Below are 15,831 nucleotides of genomic sequence, written 5' to 3'. Positions count from 1 at the left end.
AATTTTTAATAGTCTATTATTTTATATTTATTTACAGTCTTCGAAAAGCATAAAAGATATAGTATTTTCTTGAAGCTGCGTTCTAGAATTCTTTTCTAACAATTATACAAAATAATTGTCAAGAATTCTTAAAGAAAGCCCCATTAAGTCACAAAAATTTTCCTCATGATAAATTGTATTTAAAGTTAAATCTTTCTTTCATAGTGCTGATTCAACTGCTCGACTTGGGGGGCATGCAAATTGCGTCAGTTTTTTGCGGCGGTAAGCAGGAGCTGGTGGAGCTGGAGCAGGATAGACGGAGGTGACACCGCCACCAGGGGACAAATGTACATAATCATGTCAGATGTCAGCCGAAACGAAACGAAATGAGTAACGAGCCAGGCAACCGAGTCCAGGAATCCAGGAATGCCACCAGGCTCTTTGATTGCCTCCGCCTTTGGCACAAATAAATGGAAGGAAGGACGAAGGACCATCACTTGATGGCAATTGCTTGCCTTGTTCTCCATCGCCTCCATGGCGCACAAAATACTTCAATTTCATTCTTTGTGGCATAACAAGCGTCCAGAGGATTCCTTACTTCCGATTTTTGAAGAGCCAGTAAATCGGAGAACCGGAGAGGCATTGAATTAAAGCCTCAATCTTGGAGGGAGAGTTGAAAGTAAATCCTTATAATCCTCATAAAGGTGGAGTCATTTTCTATTAATCCTTACTAATCCTACTATAATTATTCAAGATTAAAAGAATCTGCCTTTTAAATACTTATTTATTATATTCTTTAGACTTTTCTAGTCCTGTTCTTTTTGTATAAACTTCCTGGAAAAAATCTAAAGCTGGAAACTGAAAAGGTCGAAACTGTCGAAGAAGACGAACCTTTCGGATAACAGAGGAAAGCCAAACTAAATGGACCCGAATCGTCGGCGTCTTATCAAACCGCACACGCGCCCATCTTCCCCCATGGCCACCCCACCACTAGCCAAGCACCACCACCCTCCAGGCCATCCCCTGCCCCTGCCACCAAGAACACCATCATCATCAGCATCAGCGGGATGATGAGGCAGGAAAAGAAACAGAAATCTACTACATCATAAACTAGAAGCATGTGGGTGGAGTGCACCACACCGCAGTGAAGATTGGAGATGCGAGATGTGAAATGGAAACGGAGGAGGCGGCAGCAGCGGCTGGTGCGGATGGGTGGTTTTCGAAATTATGTTGATAACCTCGCATGATCCTGACATTAGAGCTGCTCGGCTGCTGTCGACAACGACCGGCCTGGGAGGGACCCATACACTTTGTGTATGGGTTGGCATGGCACGGGATGGGTTGGCGAATGCGAATCCGAATGCCAATGTTGATGCGGAAAGTATAGAGGGCGATGGGACGGCATGGAGATGGAGATGGAGATGTGCACGTAGCGGCTTAAGTATATTCAAGCATATGGAGGGAATCAAGTGAAAATCAATAAAACCCAAACACGTCTACACAAATCACATGAAAATCGATGTTCATGGCAGTTGCCGCTTCCCCAACTTTTCCCCAACAAGCCACTCCACTGTTCAAAATGATTAATTGGTTACCTCTAAAGACTCTATAGAGTGATTTCATAATCAAAGTTGAGGTATTTTTTAAAACCATATAGAGATAGGTATCTATACTAGAGATATCTATACTATATCATACCCTCATCTTAAACCTTCAAAAAAATTAATAAAATAATTAAGATAATGTATTACTTTATCCTTTAAACCCTATAGAAAAATATATATTGTACCATTACTTTTCTCTCTCTGTAGAACTAAAAAGCCACTCTACTCCGGCCGCCTAGCTCCTATTCCTGTTCCAGCTCTATCCATCGATGTATCGGAGAACTTAAAGGATTGTTGGCCATGTTGGTGTTGCTATTTTATTGGGAAAACGTGCAACGCATTAAAATCATACTCCTCCTGCTCCGCCCGGCCGCCCGACTGCCCGCCACAAAAGGCGCACTAAGTGGTCCATTCGACGATGGCGTTTCTGGGCATTCTGGGCTTTGCCGCCAGAAAAAGGGCGTTCATTTGTATCCTATTTGGAATCCCGAAGCGAAGCTGCAACAGCACCATTCGGAATTCGGAATTGGGGGAATTTTGATCCTGTGAAGAAAGGATTGCCGCCAGCCTAAGTGCCCCAGAAGCCTTTCCCTCCTGGCTTTTAGCAGTGTTTTCTTACGGTCACCCCACTACCATGCCAACCCATCTATACTCCCATCCGGTATCCAGAATCCGCAATCCTCCATCCGCAATCCGCATTTGTTCTGCGAAGTGCATTTGTGTGTCTGAAGGCCAGTTAAATGTGAAAACGTGAAGGTTTTCTTATTTTTCCACACTGCGGACCGAAAGGAGTTTCGAATCGCAAACATCGAAGTTAAGTGGATACCGGGGACTCTATATTATTATGGTTTGAAATGTAAGTTTTTATTTATTGTATGGTTTAAGTAAAAACTGAAAATGGAAACGCTTTTTAGGGGGAAACCAGGATATTTTATGAAGGTGAACAGCTCTTTTAATAGCCATAATTCTTATCCCTGATAATCTTGCTCTGATAATCGTGACTGACAAGTATTGTAAACTTCAAATTTTAACACAAATTTGCTGGCAAAAAAAAAAAATAAAATGGAAAAAATGAACATGTGAGGGCCTTCAACGGACAATGTGGTGTAGAGTCTATTAAGCTGTTTCGAGGGGGGGTTTGAGGATTTTTTTGTTCAAGTTCCCGCTCCGGGGAGTTTCAAAAATTGTGAGCTTGGCAAGGGCCACCCCCGAACATCTTATTCGGATGATTCCCGACGGGACGTATTTAGGTTAAACTCGTGTGGAACTCACTCACATAAATCATGCATTTGATTAATTGTATGCTACTGACTTTTATCCTGTTCGACAGAGCTGCAACGTGGCTAAAAAAAAAAAAAATAAATGGGGACATAGCTCCGTGAGGGGAAGCTGGCCTTTAAAAATTTTTGGCATGCAGTGTAAAAAAAAAATAGTGATTTTAAATATTAGATATTTAATACCATGATTTATGTATTTTTTAAATTATTATTATTATTTGTATTTGGGATTTAATGGACTTGAAAAAATAGAGTTTTTTGTGATAGGTTTTTTAGCTGGAATTTTAACACTTTTTTCGATCTATTTTTTTCTATATGGCCAGATCTGAATGGTCAGATTTCTATATTCCCAGACTATATGCATATAAAAGTGTTTTCGATTCATTTTTGTTTCGTTTTTAGAATTCTGTTTTTTTTTTTGTTTGTGTGTCTTTTTGTCGTTGTCTTCCTCTGCAGTAGCCCCATGCTGGGTTTCGGGCCGCCCTCAGCCGGGCAATTGTGTTGTGTAAACATTTTTTCAGCATTAACTGACATGTGTAAATCCCCATCGCCACACAAAAACAGCCAGACGGGGGACAGCCAGAAATGCGGATGCTTTCCCTAGAGCTGATCCAATGGAGAGTGGAAACCATACCAGACTAGACCATAGCAGAGCAGAGTAGAGCACCCACAACGAGCCAGTGACAAATAGCGGAAGGGAGAGTGAGGTGGCAAGTGGGCGGTGGAGTGGGTGGGTGGCTGACAGGGATCAGGAACGGGGAGGTAGGGGGTAGTAAGCTGGACTGTCCAACGCCAGCGGCGCCATTTTTTATTTCTATTAAGATGAATTGTTAAAACAGTGACAGGCCCTGTGTCTGCAAAGCATTTTCATCCATTTTCTTGCTTTTCCTTGATTTTCCTTGCTAGCCGCCGCCCATCAGGCCATCGGATCGAGAGGCGGTACAATGGGTCGTGTTATCCGGCCAAAAAGTGGGGGAAACCGTCTGTTGGAAAATTAAACCAAAACTGTTGAAAAGTTCCAAGTTGGAATGACTTTCGGAAAACTTTAGATAGAAAGATAGTTGAATGAAAATTACCTTCAAAGATGGAATCTAAAAACTATTTTTAATCGTTAATAAAGAAAACTAAGAGCACAGTTTTAAAATTAAATAAAATTGCAAAATTCTTACAAAAACTTGTGAAATTCTTAAATTTTTTTTGAGTTTTATTTCCAGATGTGAAGTTGGAGTTGAAGTTGAGTGGAGTAGAATTAGCCAGCTCAGATGTTCTACAAATAAGCTCAAAGAGAGTTTGTGTCAACGCAGAATTTGAGTGAAATTTGCATATCGACAATTTTCTCTTATGCTCTTTAGAAAAAACCACTCAAGAGAGTCTGAGTGGGAGCGAAAGAAACCAACAACAGCTGATGGCAACACATGTTTACCGGCAGCAGCTGGCCCCAGAGCAAGAGCGAGAGTGAGAGAGAAGAGGCAACGCCGGCGCAGTGGTGTGACTGCGGTTCACGGCCAAGGGAAAAGCTGCGACGCCGGCAGCGCAGCCGGCCCGGAAAATTGGTATAAAAGGAGGTGCACACATAGCCGGCCGGATAGTAGCTTTTTGGAAAAACTGCTCGGAAAACTGCTCCGCTCAGCTCAGCTCAGCTCTCAATTCTTAGTTCCCGTTATTGAAGTTGCAGTCGTCGTTGCCAGCCAGCCAGTCAGCAGTAGCAGCAGCAGCAGCAGCAGTTGTAGCCGCAGCAGCAAATTCCCAAGCTCTCTCACAGTGCTGTTCTCACCCATACAAATACACACACACACGCACATGAGCTCCAGCTGAGCGAGCGTTGAGTCGAAAGAGAGAATTAAAGGCAGAGATAGAAGCAGAAGCAGAGAAATAGGCTACAGCGGCAAGCACACCCGCACCGCTAATTCAGTCGACGTCGACGCTGGCAGAGGAGCACATCGGACCAAAACGGAAACGGACAGCGACCGAGACGGAAACAGAAACCGAAACCGAAATCGACACAGAACTACGCAGCCATCTTAGCACTTGAAACTCGCCATATGTAGAAAGGAAACGCAAGGAAGAACTATAACTCTGTCCAACAAATAAAAGAAATCAAAAACCATGTGCTGTGCTTAATTAAATAAGAAAACCCAGACAGAGGAAAAAATAAAAAGCGGAAAGAAAAGGAAAAAGGGAAATCTATAGATCCGGAGAGAGAAAAAGAGAGAGAGCTGGACGGGGCGGTGATTTCTGTTGAATTTTTTAGAATGTATTGAATTGAAAAATGTTTAACTAGAATAACAAATTTAGTTGTTGATACTTTTCCAATTGTTTGTTAAACGCTGTCGCTGAATAATCGAACTCTCCACAAACACAACACAACTTAACAACACGCGAAATAAAATCAAATTCTTGTGATTAAAGTGCATTTCTAATACGTACAAATAACCACACACACGCATCTATATTTATTATATATTTGTACGTGTGTTCACCCCCTCCCAAAACAATCCACACAAAAAAAAACACGCGACGTTAAAATCAACATCAGGAATCAGGAATCAGGACTTGGACGGACCGTCTAGGCAGCGGCAGCCACAAACTTTAATTCGAAGCCCCAGGACTCCCAGGATACCAGGAAGAATACGAATACGAATCAGAACGGCGACTCTATGAAGATGGAAGTGCTCTCAGTACAAAATCATATTCAGGGAAAATTCGGTGTTAATAAAATTAAAGGTGAGTACTAAGAAATTGCATTTTTATTTAATATTAAAAATAAATCCGGAGTGTGTGTGAAAAATTCTCATAAAAATTATAGTTTTTTGAATTAGTAAGTGAAGTGAAAAGTTCTTAAAATCATAATTATTTGAAAGAAAATAGTAGTTTTTAGAGCAACTCCCTTCCAAAGTTCCGAGATTTTAGAAAAATTCAAGTTTTTAAAAATTAGACACAATTTGTGCCAAAAACAAGATTATTTTGTGTTTTTTTAGGATTATTAGCTTACAAAAATTAAAATGCAAAAAAGAAAAATCCAATTTATTACGTGCGTAAACTACCAAACACATAAGTATTAAAATTTTTGTAATTCCTCTGCTCGAAGCCAAAACAAAACTAAACTCGAAACGTTAATTTCGATTATGCTTGATTAAATTTAATGCCGCGGTCCGGGCCGGCCCCGCCGTGTATTCAAAACCAATTTTAAGGTCGCCGTTCACCTTGTGAACTTACTTACAAAAATCCACTCGGGTCGCTTCTTTAAAGAATTCTCAATTAAGGCACACATTTCGGGTATTTTTAATGTGCCACGAACATTTTTATTTTTCATGTTTATGGGCCATTATTATTTTCGTTTTTTTTTGATTCAATTAATTTTATAGCGTACAGGAACATTTCATTTGATGTCTTCAGCAAATTTTCCAGAGATTATAAAATTCATTTATTCAAATATTTTTCTTGGCAATGGAAAATTTTTTTAATAAATACTTCGGTTTTTTCGAGTGCTTTTCATTTTGATTTTTTTTTTTGATTTTCAATGTCTGCGGAACAATAAACTTCAAAATTTATTTATTTTCAAAGAGTGATGTGTGGATATCCAATAAGAAAAAAATAAACAGCTAGTAGATGAAAGATAGTTTTATGTTTTTCTTATAAAAAGTATTCAAGTGACATACAAAAAATATAAATTTTGAAGAAATAGTTTCAAGTAATATCCTCAAGTGCCTTGTTTTTAAAGAAAGGGGTTGAAAAATTTAAAATTTGCATTATGCATTTTGCATTTTGCACTCAGTTCCTGTCCGAAGCCAGGCGAGCATATCCTGTTCATGTGTCTGACTGCCGGATTATGCAACATCCTGTTAATCCTGTCACTTTAAACTTTGCACCACGCCGGCACCAAGAAAGACTCGAGTCGAGTCGAGTTGAGGGCAAATTAGACAGTGGACTGGGTACGTCTGGGTAGTCCTGAGGAAGGGGCATATGCATATAGAGTCATATAGCCCGGCACGTAAACCAACAAAAAAAATAAGAAAATATGTAAAATCACCCGGAGGCGAACACAACAAGCGGCTGTGTGGCAGGCTCCATACATGCAACTCCAACAGTGTTGCAAAATCTGGCAGGAAAATATGAAACCAAAAAAGAAAATCCTAATAGAAGTGGGTTAAAAGAGATGTCTATTAGGTTATTTATTAAGAGGTAGTTGGAGAAGGGTTTTTATAAATATAAATAATAATAGTACTTCTAGAACTATCTTTTTAGTTGTATAATTTAGTGCTTTTTGTTTCAACTTTATTGTTAAAATTATGATTGCCTATTTTTCAAATCAATGACTTTGATTATCTGAAATGGCTAGAATTGGCCTGAAAATAGCCGAGTGGCCCGCATCGCCTTTATGCACACCTTGTTGGCTTGCAACAAGCTCTGCCGCTCGAAGCTCTGCCGGCCACCCTCCTCCCACGCCTCCCATCGTATGTATTTGCAGTCAATTTAATTTCATGACTGACTGAGCGCATGCAATTTTATTTTCGAAGGACATACGAGCCAGCCAGCCAGCAGCAGCCTCACCAACACCCACAAATATGGTCATTCTTTTTCATCCATTTAGAATACAAACAGTCATAGGCAGATTAATAGGGGTAGGCCCAAAAATAGAGGGACTTTTCCGAGTCCTTTTCATAATTTTCCATGTGATCCTTTTATGCAAATAACTGTACAGACATGCGTTGGAAATTCCTTTTAAAAGGATTTTGTGTCCGGTGGCAATAATGCTGTTTAATTAATTACTTAATTTCTTTGAATAAACATTAGTTATGCCCATGTCCCCATTGCTCTCTCTCTCTCTCTCGTTTTTGGGAGGGATTTTCGAAAAAGGGTTATCAAGAAGTTGATTTAATATTTATCAACCCCCGATACAGATACAGATACAGATACAGATACAGCGCCAGTGTGTCTGTGTATTTGTGGAATTTAGATTCGCAGTGGTTGCCAAAGATTTCCATTAGGGGGCCAAATGCGAATGACTTCCAAAATTGGTCGTAATGAATAATTTATCAACTGCTTATTGATTCAAAAAAAAACTAACATATGTACATGTATCAACAATCATTCAGAAATAAATACTGAAATAAATACAAAGTACGGTTCATGGGCTGTCTTACAGCCAATTTAACTCGATTAGTGAGATTGTATGGAAGATGTGAGAAACACAGACATGTAGATGCCAATCTATGCCTACACTTTACGTGTTTAATTAAACTAGCAACTAAAAATAGAAACAATAGGTTCTACAGTGGAAATTGGCCTAAAAAATACAATTTCTGAGAAATATGTTTATTATTTATGTTTAAAAAAATTAAAACTCATATAGCAAATTTAATATTTTTCATTTTTCTCACTCAAGTGATATCCACTGTATCTGATTGCTCTCAAATTGATTCTCAAGGCCAAGCCACTCTACTCCACGCATTATGAGAGCAAAGTAATAAGCCCTGAAACTCACCTATCCTGCTCTCCCACTACAGATCCCCCATCTCCCATACCACTCCCATACCACTCCCATCCCCCCATTCCTGCTCCCTGTCCCTGTCGCTCGTTCAACAAAACAGAACACAGCCAGAGCCATGTTTGCGGTGTACCGTTAACTTGGATGGGTTGATGATGCTGCTTCTGTGTTGCTGTCCCACCCCCTGACCCCCCAACCGACCGACCGACCCATCCAGGTATTGTTATACATTCTTGTGTTCACTGTTGTGTTGTCGTTCTTGCTGATTCCGAATGCACAAAATACACAGCCGCAAATGCTCCACGATTGCTGCGGTGTGGCTCGGAGGGGGTGTGAGTGGGAGAGGGCATCATGTTCATCAATCTATCCATCTCGCCACCAAAGCCAAATATGCACACACACACACACTCATACGCACGACGGCGGCCATTGAGGCATAACTTAGAATCCTTTCGCTTGAAATTGAAAAGAATAAAATATGATAATGTAAAATTTAAAAGGTGTGAGTGAATAAACATACACACATACATACATACCAAGTTTCGCAAAACGGAGTCGAAATACACATCACTCATACGCAGTGTTGGTTTCCGGTAACTACTTCTATCTATGGTAGAAAGGGAAATTTGGAGAGAGGATATTTTATTCCTTTATGGATAAAGCTCTACATCTATTAATTTGTTCCCCTTACACACACACATCCAAGCACAAGTACACACCGGCTTGTGTGCTTTATAATTAAGTGTGTGGTTGTTGTATGTTTTTTTTTTTGGTTCTTTTTGGCTTTCGCTTTTTTGACTTTGCACAAACCCTTTTGTGGAGACAACGGCACTTGACAAAATCCAATAACACACACAGCGCGATACACGCCAAGGAAGGAGGGACAGAGACGGGCAGAGGCCCCAAGCAGTGGCGTACACTGGGGGTCTGGGTGGTGGTTTTGTGGTTAAAACTTCCCCTTTACAATGTTTTTCTACATTCGTGTACTCCGAAGATAGACCTCGAGTGCCTAAATCCCCCATAACTGAATATATATATACAGAGACGCCCCTGGAGGTGGGGCCTGGGTGGGGTAAGGGAGAGAATCTCACACATGTGGACACATGCAGAGCCGCAAACATGTGCCGTTAATTTCTTAATTACGCGGGTGTGCTCGGCTCTGGTCTGGTCTGGTGTGCGTGCCAAGGAGCTAGAAAGAGACAGTCCCGTAAGGTGGGGACGGGTCGGACAAGGTGGACACCAAGAGCGAGTGAGATGCAGCAGAGTGTGGGGGAGTGAGGAGGGGGTGGAGAAGGAAGAAAGAGACTCATGCAAAGCTAACGAGAGCAAATTGTCCATTCAGCAACGTTGCAATGATTATATAGTAGAGCTGTGTGCGGTGGAGAACCACCGAAGAAGCACTGAAGAGCGCGAAGAGCGAGGGGAGGAAGTGGGAGGCTCTTTAAAGAGTTTCCGCGCTAATTACAAGACGCTGTCGAGACAAGCCAAGTAGTTAATTTGTACTCGCTGCACTTCCACACACACACACTCGCGCAGAGTATGAATTTATTTTTGAATTTATTTAAACATAAAGGCTCTTCATTTACGGTAGAAGAGATAGATAGAAGACTAATATTTATCCTTAAAATCCTTATAAATTAATTGAAAAACTTAAGAAATGTATTAAACATAAAACAAATTAGTCCAGACACTTGGCTTGGCTAAAATCTTGCATTTAATATTCCATGCTCCACTGTAGCCCCAGCATTGTTAATTCCCAGCTCAGTGGAGTCGCGTTCAGTTGAGCTCTGGTTTTTATCGTCTGCTCGGTCGGTCTGTCGGTCGGTTGGTCGGGTAATAAAGTAACAGCAAAAGAAATAAAGCCAAAGTGCGAGGGGGCAGGGCGAAGACACAAGAAAGGAGGGGACAGCCGAGTGTTGACTGGGAAGAGAGCCTGAGAAGAGGGGAGCCCAGATACGTTGGGGACAAAAGAGAGAGAGAGAGTGAGAGAGAGCGTCAGCTGGAAACGGGAAACGGCTGATTTTCCAGCTGTTGTTGCCAGGTGATTTCCCTCGCCCCATTGCGCCCCCCTTCAGTCCATGCTGGAAGTGGAGTCTGCGCACAGCACTCTTCCCGGTATCCCCCCTACAGTTGAACGCGAAAGTGGATGGCGAGTGGATGCCATTTGTCGGACATCAGCTGATTTTTTTCGTTTCCATTTCCATTCCCACATGGCTGGCACTCTTTGCCGGTCGATGAGACAGCCAACTACAGTTAAGCTCCTCTAACTCGAACTTTCACCGGCCAGACTTCGTCATAATTGGGGTTTTGCTGTAAAAACAACGGATGTAATTTATGCAGAACTGTCACAAGTATATGATATTCTAATTTTTGAGGCTTAATTATATTAGTCAGGTATAAATTATAAAAAATATTAATTTAATATATGTATTAATTATCTAATTAATCTTAAAATTTATTTCTTTTTTTTAGACTGGCAAACTGCAGCAGCTCCCCTGGAGGAGGAGGAGGAGGAAGAGCTGACCGTGGCCGGGAATTCGGCTGCCGGCGAGGTTCTGGACGTGGATGTGGTTGACGGGCATCCGGCCTCAGTGCTGCACATGCGACAGCATCAGGCGCTCAACACCCGTCCCCTTCCCACCCCCCACACTGCCGTGGGAGGAGGAGGAGGAGGCGGCGTCGGCGGGGGGGCTGCAGTAGTACCATCGCCCAAGCAGGCCACGTCGGCTGTGGCGGCCGCCAGCTTCGAGGCACCGATTAGCGGGGGCAGTGCCGCTGCCTACCACCACGCCTACATGACCAATGTGCTGGCCAGCACCAACCAGCAGCAGCAGCAGCAGCAGTACCACCCCCTGCCCGCCTCGCCGCTGCAGTCAACGGCCGGAGCTCGGTTCGGTGCCTCCGACAACCTGGACGATGTGAGCGCCAGCGCGGTGCGGGAACTGTCGCAGCAGCTACAGGCCCAGCTGCGGGACGCCAAGAGGCGCCACCTCGCCTGCACGGAGGTCACCCTGCCCAATGACCTCACGCAGCGCATTGCTGCCGAAATAATTCGAATGTCGGAGCGGGAGCCGTGTGGGGAGCGGGCCTGCACCCTCTTCATTGAGTTCGAGAGCGAGCCGAACAATGTCAGGTGAGGGAAATGGTTTATTTATTTACCAATTCGGACACTAACGTCATCCTGTATCGTGGCAGGCGCATTGCATCGTTCAAGGTGGACCCGGACACTGTGTCGATATTCGAGCTGTATCTGACCTTGAGGCAGGACAAGAGCGGTTGGACCTCCCTGCTGCCGCAGTTCATCAAGTAAGTGATGATTATTTTGGTGTTTTTGTTGGGTAATGATGCTAATGAAGCTATCGATTTCAGAAACCTCACCCGTAGCAACACCATCAACATCAGTCCCGACTTTACGCTGACCAAGAACAAGCTCTACTCATCCGAGTAGGTCGCTTCGAGGGGCTGCTTAAAACTCAATCCCTCCGAACAACAAACAGAAACAGTAAAAACAGAAATTTGTAGAACAGCCTACGATACGATCTTCGATCTTGGAGCAGCGCGAAGATATTGTTAGAAACCATAGAGAGGCAAACTTTTGGACCACAACTATCAACTTACTCCTGCAAACTACAAATCAACTCAAAAGCTCTAAAACAGCGAAAACAATTATTTTGGAACCTACGCTCTAAAAGAAAAAAATGGAAAAAAAACCAAAAAAAAAAAAACTAAAACAAATCAACTGCAGTTGCAGGCAACTCAAAACTCTTATTGGACTGACTTTTTGGCTTAAAAAAAAAGGTACTTTTTGAAAAACGAAACAAAAACTTAAAAAATTGCAAAAAAAGAAAGTATTTGAAAGAGAAGCAAAGAGAGTGAGGAGGAGAATACACACACACACACAAACAAATACACACAGAGAAAAAACCATAAGAAATATTCAAAATATTGTAAAACGTTAAGGAGGAGGACTTCACTCAGTGAATGGTTGTTGTCGGTGATCCGTTTTAAATTGAATATTAAAAGGCAAAAAAACCTCCGGACGAGTCGAGAGAGTCGAGTTCGAGTATTAACCGCATATGTATGTATGGATGTATGTATACGCCATCATCATGAATCATCATCCGAGTCAGGAGAAGCTATAGTAGATTGTACATATATTGTGTGAGATACATAATATATAATGCAATTATTTTTTTTGTCACGATCCGAATTAGGCTATTACTTCTAAATGCATGCATACATACATCTATATATATATTCTGTATTGAAAAAAAACACACACACACAAACAAAAAGGATGAAAGGAAATCAAGAAATTTATATATATATGAGAGGAAAACAATAAGAATCGGGACGATCAACGGCAGCAAAAGCAGAAAGAGGAAAGTTAATAATAACAAATATAAAAACAAAGTTGATGTGATATTATATAATAATTATAAATATTGATAAATGCATAAACACTCACACTCTCACGATACCACTCACAAAACACACACACATAGAAATTCAATTACCGAAATAGTGTGGAAAGTATTTAAAAAAAAATATTAAATTCAAAACCCAGTTATTACAAAACAATACAACAACAATACAACAAAATTTATAAGATCATGATAATTGCTAATTGATAGATTCAAGTAATTCTCAAAAAATTATTTCCACCAATTTATGATTAAGCTCTGTATTATTATTTTAATTGATTATAATTATTTTTCGTTTTTTGTGCAGAGTTCCAAACTTTGCTAAGAAAGTGTAGCCAAGTGGCTGATTATACAATATAATATAGATATATATGAAAAATATTTCTAATATTTGATGTTTCTAATCTAAGATTTTATTATTAAAGCAAAGGCAAAAACAAAAACAGAAATCAACAAAAACCAGAGAAACAAATCGATCTGAGAAATTCAGCAGAAAAATTCATTAAATGTGCGTAGCTGTGTGTTTATCTGTAGTTTAGTTAACAACAAAAAAAATATGAAAAAAATAACACGATATGACAGACAACAAATTGATAGGAAAGAATCGATAATTATCGATATGAGGCAGTTAATATTATAACTTATACAAAAAAAAAACGTGTATGGATGGATACCTTTTGGCTAGTTAGTTGGCAAACAAATTGTTTTGATTAACAAATTATATAAGCAGTAAAATTATTTATAAAGAAAAAAGAGCGAAAAAAATTGATGAAAAAAAAATGGGTAACTATTGCCAAGAGGCAGAGGTGGAAAACTTTCGGAAAATATAAAGTCATCTGTGTTAATAAATTTTAAAATAATTTTTAGCGTAGATTAAAAACGAAGAAGTGAAAATGTAAAATTAAATGAAGAATCCATCAAGTTTGTTGTATCTGACAGGCATCGTAAAGCTCTCACACACACGCCACAAAAATCTAAAGAATCATAAATAAAAAATAATAACCAGATCCCAAGTATTCGACAGGTTATAATAGTAGTTTATACTCGAGCATAACGCAAAACACGCAAAAGCAAAAATGAATTTATTTATAAAAACCAAGAAATACAAAAAACATTTGCAATAATTTAATTTAATCTTAAAACTAAATAATTTTTTTCCACAATAATCAATCCCACAAAGATCTCGAATTATGCAAAAGAATTATAAGAAGCAAAACTCATTATATGATAAAGGTTTAAAGCGGAAGTACATTTTTCACGGAAAATACAAATACAAATACAAATAAAAATACAAACTAGGTATTTAAAAACTTGCTTTATACTTATTTAGGTTAACCCAGGTTTAAAATGCCAAGAGCACTCTAAAACAAAATAACAAATCTGAGCCATCTGAGACTCAAATATATCGACGAATATCGATTTCAACTTCATTCGATCATTAAAACACAAAACACACACACACACACACATCAGCATATGCGCATATATATAAAGATATATAGAGTATATGTAAATAGGGCCACCGTAGCAGCAATAATTGATAAAAAAAAAAAAGAAAATAAAATTCTATATATACTGTATTAACGAATTAAATGTGAACATAATTAAAGCAAGCGAAGAAATAGAACCATGAATGTGATCTATTTAATAAAAACTAATCTTAAAAAATAAAAAATTACACCATCTATGGCAATCATTATGTTTTGTTTCGAATAATTACATTTTTTATGGCCACAGTATATGTAGAAAGTTTTGATTTGTAGAACTTCCACTATTATTTGCCAACTATGTTTGTCCTTTCTTTGAGAATTCTTCTGCCAGGCTTTGTAAGATTGTAGAATTCGCAATGCTTTTGATGTTGTTTTTTCCATTTGAGCTTCTTTTTTCGCAAATTAAATATTGTATTTTGAAGTAGTGTCTCGATCTCCGGATTTTGGGAGATATTTTTTCGTTTCGTTCTCCATGGATAAGTGTAAAACGGTGTAGAAGAACAAAGAATGGAATGAATCTTAGACACGTCCAGTGCTCCTCAAAGTATTTTGTAAACAATAATGATAAACCAAAAAAACAAAAAACAAAAAACAAAAACAAAACGCATAAGCAAAGCGAATATAAATATGTATTTATGCGAGGGTATGCAAAAAAGTTCTATATATGAATGTAAAATAGATGTATGGCTATATCTATATATATATATATATATATATATTGTAGAATTTTTACACATTCTATTACAGACTACAGAGTTACCGACTAAGGCAAATAATACGATTACTACTACTACTACTGCAGTACTAATGTATATTTTCAATGTATGTGTGTGTGTTGTTTAAGGGAACCAATTAATGCATTCAAGAATCAAATTACAAATCAATTAAACGAACGCCTCAACTATCTATAATCTATCTCGATCAGTCTAACATTAGAGATCAAAACCTTCAAAACAGTAGACAAAAAAAACACCTAAACTAACAAAAAACAAAACAATGCATAAAAACATTAAACATTAAACAAAAGATAAAATTTTAATTCAAACTGCATTCCACTGGCATCTTCGATATTCGATAGGAACGTTTTATTCAAACGATTATCCCACCATATGCAATATGAGCAAGTTTTAAGTTATCACTGGTAGTTTGAGTTTCGGTTAAAGATCTATCTGGTTTCATTGGCGGCTACTCTCGATCCGTAAATAAATTGCGTCCCGATCCGATTTATTTTCCACTCACATCCAAGCTTCTTTATTATATCTGAGAAATTGAGAAACTATTCTCGTTCTCGAGAATGCTGAGACGGCCGTTGATGCAAATCTATGTTGTACACCATATAGTTATGTGACAAAGTAATCTCTTTACAAAAAAAATTCCAACAAATTATATATGTATGTGGCAATAGGTCTTTAAAAATTATGTCGCATCTCAAGCCAGAGAGCTGAAACAAATAAATGAGCGATGAAATAATATATTATGTATATGTATACCATATATTACCTATATGATTATGAGTGTAATGATGAAAACAAATTATAAATGAAAACAAATTTAAATTTTAGTAGCGCT

The 15,831-nt window shown here is 39.2% G+C and overlaps 1 protein-coding gene across 2 annotated transcripts; it reads left to right on the top strand.

The window, feature by feature from the left end:
- The first annotated feature begins 4,414 nt into the window (after positions 1-4,414).
- Positions 4,415-15,222, top strand: LOC6507891 (protein charybde). 2 transcript variants are annotated; one of them, XM_001956500.4, is made up of 4 exons: positions 4,415-5,584; positions 10,821-11,481; positions 11,544-11,654; positions 11,718-15,222. In XM_001956500.4, exons 1-4 carry the CDS (start codon positions 5,518-5,520, stop codon positions 11,794-11,796), a joined length of 918 nt encoding a protein of 305 aa, XP_001956536.1. In that variant the 5' UTR covers positions 4,415-5,517; the 3' UTR covers positions 11,797-15,222. The 2 variants fall into 2 exon arrangements, with proteins under 2 accessions (XP_001956536.1, XP_014765498.1); XM_014910012.3 differs by lacking the exon at positions 4,415-5,584 and adding an exon at positions 10,455-10,742.
- The last annotated feature ends 609 nt before the right edge of the window (positions 15,223-15,831 follow it).

Source organism: Drosophila ananassae, chromosome 2R, assembly GCF_017639315.1.
Source record: "Drosophila ananassae strain 14024-0371.13 chromosome 2R, ASM1763931v2, whole genome shotgun sequence".
Classification (NCBI taxonomy): domain Eukaryota; kingdom Metazoa; phylum Arthropoda; class Insecta; order Diptera; family Drosophilidae; genus Drosophila; species Drosophila ananassae.
Note: the sequence above shows the minus strand (reverse complement) of the source record. Positions and strands in the feature narration are given on the sequence as shown.